Source organism: Lactuca sativa, chromosome 4, assembly GCF_002870075.4.
Source record: "Lactuca sativa cultivar Salinas chromosome 4, Lsat_Salinas_v11, whole genome shotgun sequence".
Taxonomy (NCBI): domain Eukaryota; kingdom Viridiplantae; phylum Streptophyta; class Magnoliopsida; order Asterales; family Asteraceae; genus Lactuca; species Lactuca sativa.
Window position 1 is genome coordinate 94,678,032 of NC_056626.2, and position 9,796 is coordinate 94,687,827.

General features: G+C 32.6%; 1 protein-coding gene across 2 annotated transcripts; it reads right to left on the minus strand.

The window, feature by feature from the left end:
• Positions 1–215: 215 nt before the first annotated feature.
• On the minus strand, positions 216–9,479 carry LOC111897125 (cysteine-rich receptor-like protein kinase 44). Of its 2 annotated transcripts, XM_023893090.2 has the most exons (7): positions 8,545–9,477; positions 3,731–3,871; positions 2,039–2,163; positions 1,737–1,947; positions 1,214–1,451; positions 954–1,104; positions 216–694 (listed from the first exon to the last, which is right to left on the minus strand). In XM_023893090.2, the coding sequence occupies exons 1-7, from the start codon at positions 9,350–9,352 to the stop codon at positions 329–331; spliced, it is 2,040 nt and encodes a 679-aa protein (XP_023748858.1). In that variant the 5' UTR covers positions 9,353–9,477; the 3' UTR covers positions 216–328. The 2 variants fall into 2 exon arrangements, with proteins under 2 accessions (XP_023748858.1, XP_023748859.1); XM_023893091.2 differs by lacking the exon at positions 3,731–3,871 and having other exon boundaries at positions 8,545–9,479.
• Positions 9,480–9,796: the final 317 nt, after the last annotated feature.

Sequence of the window (9,796 nt, forward strand, 5' to 3'; positions counted from 1 at the left end):
TGATGCATATCTCAATGTCAGGCCTCTCTATAAATAGATGATTAGATTTCTTGAATATCTCCTTTTTTATTTCAAAAGCATTATAACCTCAATCGATATAGTGAAGTGATTTTCGGCATCCTCTACCCGCAGTTTTCCCGGTTGAGTTTCCACCTAGAAATCTTTTCTTCTCTCTTTTCTTATTTCTTGCTTTACATTGTTTTTGGTTGCTCAAATAGTTGTTATTCCATTTGAATCATTATCATAATACTCGACTTGTAACACAGTGTAGTGTAGTATTCTCTTCGCTAAAAAGGGTTGATATTTCAACACTTATTTTGAGTAAAACCTATCTAGGAACTATTTCAGACATTGAGATATCATTTACTGAAATTTGGGATGATCTTGATTTTGATATTTTAATTTTTTCTAAACTGCTGCTCCCAGTTGAAGAACTGTACTCTTGAAGGAGTGGAAATTGAGGATCAATGGTACTACGCATGAAAAATGCAGCCTTTGAAGGTACTGGAAGTGTGATAGAGAAACTATTAAGCATAAGAACAACAGCAGCCATGGTTGGCCTGTCATAAGCAGTATCTTGAACGCATAATAACCCAATCTGGATACTTCTACTGATATCACGCAAACCAGATCCGGTCATCAATGTAGGATCTATAATGTTTGTCACGGTCCCATCTCGCCAACATTTCCATGCCTGGAAGAGATTAACGGTTCAATTTTTTTAACATAATTAATGACATTAGATTAACAAAACTGAATTATTAAGTAAAGGCTTTGACATGCTTAATATGACTTTCTTTGTATTCTAGAGTTTATCCTATTTTGGCCTTTTTATAGAAAAAGATCGAATTAAAAATCCAATGAATTTAAAAATTATTTTTCGGTAAATCAATTACGATTTTTTTTTCTAGAATGCCAACTACAATGCGAAAATTGAATCAATCGGAACTTACATAGCTACGAAGGTCTTCAATGTCCTCTCCATTTCGAAAACATTGGTTCTTTTGACCTGTTACTAGTTCCAACAATAAAACTCCAAAGCTAAATACATCTGACTTTACTGAAAATTCGCCGTGCGTTGCATATTCTGGTGCCATATAACCACTGTGTGACCCGATAGAAAGAGAAAAGGTAAGTAGTTACACTTTATAGTGAAATAAGACAAGTATAGTGAAATATGTCCATATTTTTTTTCCATATGAAATATACTTACCAGGTTCCTACAATTTGATTTGTGTCGCCTTGAGATTCGTCAGGGTCAAACAATCTGGCCATTCCAAAATCTGCTATTTTAGGATTCATTTCCGCATCTAACAAAATATTACTGGCTTTCAAATCACGATGAATTATCCTTAGATAGGAGTCCTCATGAAGGTATAATAGTCCCTTGGCCACCCCCTTGATGATCTTGTATCGCTTTTCCCAATCTAGAATTGTATTCTTAGCTGGATCTACAAACACCAACAAGAAGTAGGCCTCGGTAAGAATTTTCACTATAACAAAAGAATCATTTTCTACCCCAAATATCTAAATGGTCAAACATCGTTAATTTCTTTTATTCAAACAAATTAAAAATCAACTTTTGTGACTAAAACTACTACAAAATTCATTTGATATAGTAATATTAAATCATAAATGAGAGGCCATCGGTGAAGGTTTTCTTAAGAACTTGGCAAATTAATTTAAACCAATTAAAGCTTATAACTTTGTAGTTCATGAGTACAATATGAACTTACAAAATAGAAACCGATCAAGACTTGCATTTGGCAAGAACTCATAGACGAGAAGTCGCTCATTGCCTTCTAAGCTGAAACCAAGCAGCTTGACTAAATTAGGATGTTGAAGCTTGGCGACAAGCAAAACCTTGTTCTCAAATTCTATGTCACCTTGCCTAAAATCCCTTGCTAGCCTCTTTACTGCAATTTCTAGTCCATCTCCAAGCTTACCCTAAACATTATATAATAACATATGTCGACGTTGAAGTAATATCAACATTATCAATGTTTGGAATGCAACTACAAAGATCAATTTTTATTACCTTGTAAACTGCTCCAAAACTGCCTTTTCCAAGCTTATTGTCTTCCGAGAAGTCATTTGTTGCTGCTTTTATTGTACTAAAGTTGTATTCCAATGATTCAACAGTGCCGATATCCATAGTTTCAGCTGGTATAAAGCAATTAGAGGTAGAGAGTTAGAAGTTTTTTTTAACTATAATTGTTGTACCTAATACAATAACTACATTTCAAGCACTATGTATTGAGTTTTTATTTACTTTTTATTTTTTATTTTTTTTTAAATAGGTCTGTTTGAGAAAAACCATTTGAAAAAGAGCAATTTGAAATTTACTTATATAAATAAGTTAGATTCTGTTGGCCCCAATACAAACTAACGGATTCATCTAAAAATTTATATTTTTAACCCTTTTAAATTGCATATATAGTCATTCCACCCAGTATATTTAATTTCTGTCTATACTTTTTACTTTTAAATATTTTGTTTTCTACTTTTAACATATCAACTATATAATTTGAAAATATATAATTAAAAATTATATATATTTTTAAGAAATAATACCATTACAATAATCTCATCATTACCTTTGATAACATAGTAGGATATCTATCTTGTCAATTATTACATGTGCATTAATAAAACATTTATCATGAATACATTCTCCAACTCAATATTACCATCCAAATATAAATTGAAAAAAAAATGCACGATCTTTTATATATATATATATATATATATATATATATATATATATATATATATATATATATATAGTAATTCATAAAATATAATAGATAAATTAATTATGTCGCATAAAATATTTTAAATCACATATATATACTTACATTTTAGGCAAGAATTAATACATATATTATAATTAAGTGATGAAGGAACGTTGGTTACTTAAGATGCACATGTGAATGAAAGATGTAATAAATGATAATGCAGATTCGAGGAAAAAATGATGGAGGATTGTGAAAGAAATATGAAATAAAAGTATAAAACTAAGTATGTACATTTAGACTTTAGTAAGCCAAATTTATAGTGTAAAAATTATCTTAAAATAATTGGATATAACAATTTAAAGTCACATTTCTAATTATTAAGATGAATAGTGATAGCTTTTTTTTTAATTTCATATATTCCTTTATTTATCTTCTGATAATTCAAGCTTTTTTTTATAAATAGTATTCAAAATAAGTACTAATTAGTTATAATTGTATAAGTTATTAAAATTAATACATACATTCTAATTACATTTTTTTCAATAAATAAAATTATGTATTTTATATGTTATACGGATAAAAAAAATTGAAGTAAAAGATACAAATAAAAAAGAACATTATATCTTGAGGGTCTAAATATGTAAGTTCTAAGGGTTATAATTGGAAATTTATTTTAACCCATTTTTTATAAAAAAAAATGTACACTAACCTATTTATAAAATAACACCCTAACATAAGCCACAGGTGTTTGAATTAGTTTTTTAGCTTATTGCTTATAGCTTATTTGTGGTGGGAATAAGCAATAAGCAATCAGCATGGTGAGGGATGCTTATTAAAATTAGCTTATTTAGCTTAATAAGCTGGATTTTATCTAAACACTCAAATTAGCTTATTGTGGGAATAAGCAATAAACACCTCTTTTTTTTCTTATCCAAACACCCTTAAGTTCATGTTCTAAATGGCTTTTAAGCGGCAAATTACTCTGAACTTACTTTGAATACTTTCACTTGGAGGTGTTTGCTTCTTCTTTTTCCCCAATCTGAAGATATATATGGAAGCAATTATTAAGACCACACTGACTGTGACAATAGAAATTGTTATTATCACAGTTCGTGTTTGGTTTTTATTTTTGCCTGCAAAAAGAGAATTAATGTGTCATGAAAGAGTAGTGGTGTTTGAATGTTGCGAACAATCTTTTGAGGAAATTTGAATAAATAAATAATAAATAAACATATAACCTAAGGATGCACAATATGTTTGGTTATTATTCATGATTATATCTAATGTCATTCAACTTTATTTTACTATAATTAGTTACTTGACTTTTGAAAATTGTGCTCATTTGTTTTGTATGTTTTTTGTAGTTCGTTTTTACTACTTCCTTTTTCATTTCATTTTTATAACTTCTTTTTACATATTTTCATGATTGGTGTTTAACTTTTTATAAATTAATTTTTATGGAATTTTTGCATGTTTTTTTTTTCACATTCTATTTTTATAACTTCATTTTTTTTACTTTGTTTTTCTTGTTTTTCTTGTTTTTCTTGTTTTTTTAAGTCCGTTTTACGACTTCATTTTTTTTTTCGTTTTGATATGTTATTCACAATCTACTTTTATAACTTCACATATTCACGTCATTTATACATGTTTTTTCACAACTTTTTTTACAATTTAATTTTTTTACTTATTTTTGACATGGATTTTTTACAATCTCTTTTACAACTTCAAATTTAAAAGTACAAATTATGAAATTGTAAAAATAGATTGTAAAAAAAACATGTAAAAAAACAAAAACAAAAAAGCTATAAATAAGAATTGTGAAAAAAATAATATAAAAACGAAATAAAAAATGGAGTTGTAAAAATAGATTGTGTAAAAACATGTAAAAATGAAGTTAAAAAAAATTGAAATCATAAAAACAAACTGCGAAAGAAAAAACATACAAAATCAAATGAGCAAACTTTCAAAAGTTTAGTGACTAATTATACATAAAAAAAAAGGTTAAATGGCCTTATATAGCCAAAAAAAAAAAAAAAAGATCTTCAATGACCACTTTGAGAAAAATTAACAAGTTCAATGATCTTTTATGACTTAAAACGAGTTAAGTGACAAAATGAACACAAAACGAAAAGTTATGTGACTAAATATGACATTAACCCTAATTAATATTTCCCTTGAATGTGATCTCTCTCCTTGATACCAATGCATAGACATTACATGGTACAAACGGGCTATAAAAGGGCAAAATACAATGACTTATAGATGTAATATACATACACTAATACACTAATCGAACATGGTCACCTTGTCAAGAACAAAGTGCATAGGATTTGTTCATTGATGTTGGACTGGGTTGGTGAATAGGTAGATAACATTCACATCATCACACTAACGATTTTAGATTTGGTTGGAGAAAAGTGATGAAGCACTTAAAGCAATTTTCGTAGCCAACATGTCCTATCTACAACATTAGCCACCCCTGATACTCTATTTGCAATGGATCGACATATAATACCTTGTTGCTAGGATGACCATGAGAGACAGTTGCTACAAAGAAATACACAATAACCATAAGTGGATCCACGAGTGGTGGGATATCCTCCCCAAGCAACATCATAAGAAAATTTGGACAGGTAAAACTGAGATATTGAAGATCGCTCACAAGACTACGATAAAGGATTAGATCATCAACTTGGGTGTTCAAGCCATCAAGCTTGGAATGAGTATTGACGGGGCGCATCATGGTTTGTAGTTAAGAACACGTTCTTGCTAGAGGATCTTTGTTGCATATTTTCCTTACTATGAAAAATGTCAGACTTAGTCCGTTTAATCAATATACCAAAAAATTAATTCAACACCCTAAGATCTCTCGTATAGAACTCCCTACTAAGGGAGGAGATAATATTCTATAGAAAGCGTCTAGGAGGCTTCGATAAGCAATATTTCATCAATATACAACAAGATATAAGTCATGACTTACCCTTAATATATAAAAAGAGAGAAATCTAAACACCTTTGACCAAAGATGAGTAACAAACCAGGAAAAACTATGAAACCAGGCATAGGATACTTGTGTCGGGCCATGAAGATATCAGTGCATGCACACATGCATATGTCACACATGGCTTGGATATTAAGGATCTTAGAAAGTGAGAGGCACTCGTCCTGAAGATAACCATGGAAAAAACACATTCTTCACATCCAACTTATGAACAAGCTAATTATAAGATACTTCAAGGCTAAGAATGGTATGTATCGTTGCTTGTTTGACCATCAGACTATACATATCATCGCAATCGATCCCATAAGGTTTATTGTTAACGTTGCCACAAGCTTTATAATGGGCCAATGAGCCAGAGCCATTGGTAGTATGTTTCTTCTTGAAAAAATAAATGGATTATATATATATAATGTATACCCTAGGGCATGGTACACATACGGTAGTGCTATTGCTAATAAGAAGCATTAAATTCATCATTCATTGCATTAAGCCAGTGAGGTTCTTGTAAAGCCTATAAATAAGAACGAGACATGAGATAGTAAATTCGGGAGTGATGGTAAAGGCATTTGAAGAGTTTGGTTACAATGTATTTTGCATGGTTGGTCAACGGATAACTAGTTGTTAATGAGAGGGTGGTGGGGATATATTTGAAAACATGAAAGTGGACAGAATGGGTAATGAGGAAGACATTGTTGTTGAGGTGGTAATGAACAATGGTTTGGGTGACAATGATGTTGACATGGTGATAAACATTGTAGATGCAGAAGATTGTGATGACATGGCAGCATAAACAAATATGGGTGGTGTGGTATATGGTGTGGATGCGGACTAAAAAAAGGACTGGGGTAAAGGCGAAGGACTGCAAAGGTAATCAATGAATTTATTGGAAGGATTTGGTTAGGTGTAATAGACACAAAAGGGGACAGTCTTATTAAAGAAAACATGTCAAGATATTATGATTTTTAGGCAAGATTGACACACCAAAAAACTAATTGGAAGGATAACCAAAGCAGATACATACAACTAGGGATGAAAGTGGGTCCAAACCCGGACCGGATGGACCCGGGCCTGGAAAACCCGGAACCGGTTAACGGGATTTTATAGAACCGGAAACCGGACTGGTATATAGGAACCGGTTCGGTTCGATTCCGGGTATGGTTCCGGGTAAAGTGGGTCTAGAACCGGAAAACCCAGAAAATCAAAGTGGGTAGGTTGGAACCGGATAAATTGGTTTTAGACCTGAAAAAACCGGAATTTTTGGTAATTACTTACAACTTAGTCGGTTGAACTTTGAAAATTTTCATATTGATATCTCGACTTTGGGGGACTGTAATTCATTGAATACGAAACCAAAATTAACAAAATTATAGTCTAAAATCATGTACAAACTCTAAAATACACTCTGGAAAAACTCACATGTCAATCCGACTTTAAACGAACGAGATATGCTTGTGTTAATATTTTCACATAATACAAAGTACAAAAAACAGATAGCTGAAAAGTTGAAAATTTTCAGTTTTGATATCCCGACTTCGGAGGACTGTAAATCATTGAATGTTAAGCCAAAAATAACAAAATTATAGTCTAAACTCATGTACAAACTGTAAACTAGAAGTTGGAAAAAACCACATGTCAATCCGACTTCAAACGAATTAGATATGCATGTTTTAAAACATTCACCGAATACAAAAAAACTGAAAAACTAAAAACTTCCAGCTTTGATATCTCAACTTTGGAGGACTGTAAGTCAATGAATATAAAACTAAAAAGGATAAATTTATAGTCTAAAATCATGTACAAACTCTAAACTACATGTTGGAAAAAATCGTATGTCAATTGAAGTTGAAACGAATAAGATACGCATCTTTTAAACGTTTCACAAAAACCTGTTCCGACCCTAAAAGTGATTCCGGTTCCAAAAACCGGTTCCGGTTTTTAGACCCGATTTACCCGGACCTGATGGACCCAAACCCGGATTACCCGGAACCCAGATAAAGCCAATTTTTAAACCCAGAACTGGATCCGATTCCGATTCCGGTCCGGTTATAAATCTCACCTCTACATACATGTAGGTGGTGGTGAGATGTGGGTAGCATATATAGGCATCCGAAGACGGATGGGCGTAGGTAGTTTTTTTTTTTTTTTTTTTAAATTATGGTAGGGGTGTAGATGTTTATCTAGCATGTTTGCCCTTTCTTATTTTCTACCCGAACAATCAAAATTTCATAAAACTAAAAACCGAAATTACGAATTGACCATAATACCAAAATTCCAAAAATAGTTCGTTCCCATCTTTATTGACAAAGTCTTTAGAGTTTAGACCCAATAATCCTCTTGGTCCACATCATTCAATTGTGTTGATCAAGATTCAAGGCCACACATTTTTCCCTTGCATTAATGCAAATGGGGTTATCTATACTTATCTTCAAATTTATTACCCATCAATTATCAACATTAACTTAATACGTATTTTTTTTTAATCTTTAACTTACCATTTTTTCTTTGCCAACTATAAACCTTCAATTATTCAAAGTGGAAGGTCCTAAAAAGCCCTTGCGTGTCCCAGTTTCATTTGCTAATTGCTTGAAAAATAGAATTCTATAAAATTCAAAAGTGCTATAAGTTAGACAAAGACATAAGTACGTATTTTCAAATTCCACTAGTTCCTTGACTTTTGTCAAAGTCTGGCAGTCTGCTGACTTTAGTCTACAGTTGTATCGGAAAAGTTCGAGGTCTTTTTGTTGTTAAATTTTTAACAATACGCCCAAATTCTGAATGTTACGGTAATAAAAATACATATGTTACCTGGTGGTGGTTGAACAGGCGGCGGAGACACCGGCAAGGTTGGCGGTGATGGTATTAACATAGTACTCCCGTTAAAAAACCTATAGATTTCGTATCTAAAATTACACATAGGCAGAAGAGTACTCCCTCCAATTCTCCCACTATACTGACCTGCAAACTGATTGACAGAATCATATAAGCAACTTTCGCACTCCACTTCTGATAAGTCTGGAGTACACTGCATAAGCGCGTAAATGGTTGTGAAATCATGCACAGTCGTGTTCCCGGTGGCAAACTTCCGCAGCGATCCGCCGGCCGCTGCGTCAGTTCTCAGCTCGCTTAACAATGGCATCAGAGACCCAATAAAGCGATCCCTATCTGGCGCGTTTTGGGTTTTCCTCAAATATATAATATCTTCTGGACTGTATGTGTATCCCAGTATATTTTTGTTGGAATATTTCAACAAGCAGTTGTCGTAGTATCCTGTTGCTTCCCGTTGGTTAGGGCAGTTTTCTCGCAATTTAACAATGGAGTCGTTCAGGCAACCCAAGCACAAATCCGACTCGACGTCGCCCCGACAAAGGGCCATGGAGTTGACTCTGTCGTTTCCATCGCCGGTGGAGAGGTTGTAGAAACCAAAGGCGGAGCTGGTGTTCGGGAGGGCGGAGAGGGTGGTGCCAAGATTTCTTTCGTACGTACTGTTTCTGGTATAGTTAACTGCGTTTTCACAGTAATAAGAAGTGAAATTGGGTTGAGCCAAGGTGATGGTATTGATTAAATACGTGAAAATAAAGAACCATAAGAGGAGTTTTCCGGGGAGTTTGAACATGTTCCGTTGTGGAGTAGGAAGTGGCAGGGAATTCGAAAGGTTTTGTTTGAAGGGTCATAAAAGAGGAGTGAAAGACAGGAAGACCCTTTGGTCCTCTATTTGAGATTTTGAGATCACTAGATTGCCTCATGGAGTCTTGTTTCCGGTAAAAAACTAAAAATCGTCTTATCTTCCAACCCAACCCGAACCCGGGTTGCGAGTTTCAAAAAGTTAAATGGATGGACCTAATTTAATTAAATATGTTGGATTGACTAAAATATATCAATGGTTTTCAACCCATAAACTCATGTAACTTTAATAAATGTTTAATTAAATATTTATTTCAATATTATGGTATATTAACTGAAATATTTTAAATATTACTAAAAGAGAAACCTTATGACATCATCTTAAATAATCTGGACCATTGATTGTATTTCAATCTTATTTTTTCCACCCTTAGAT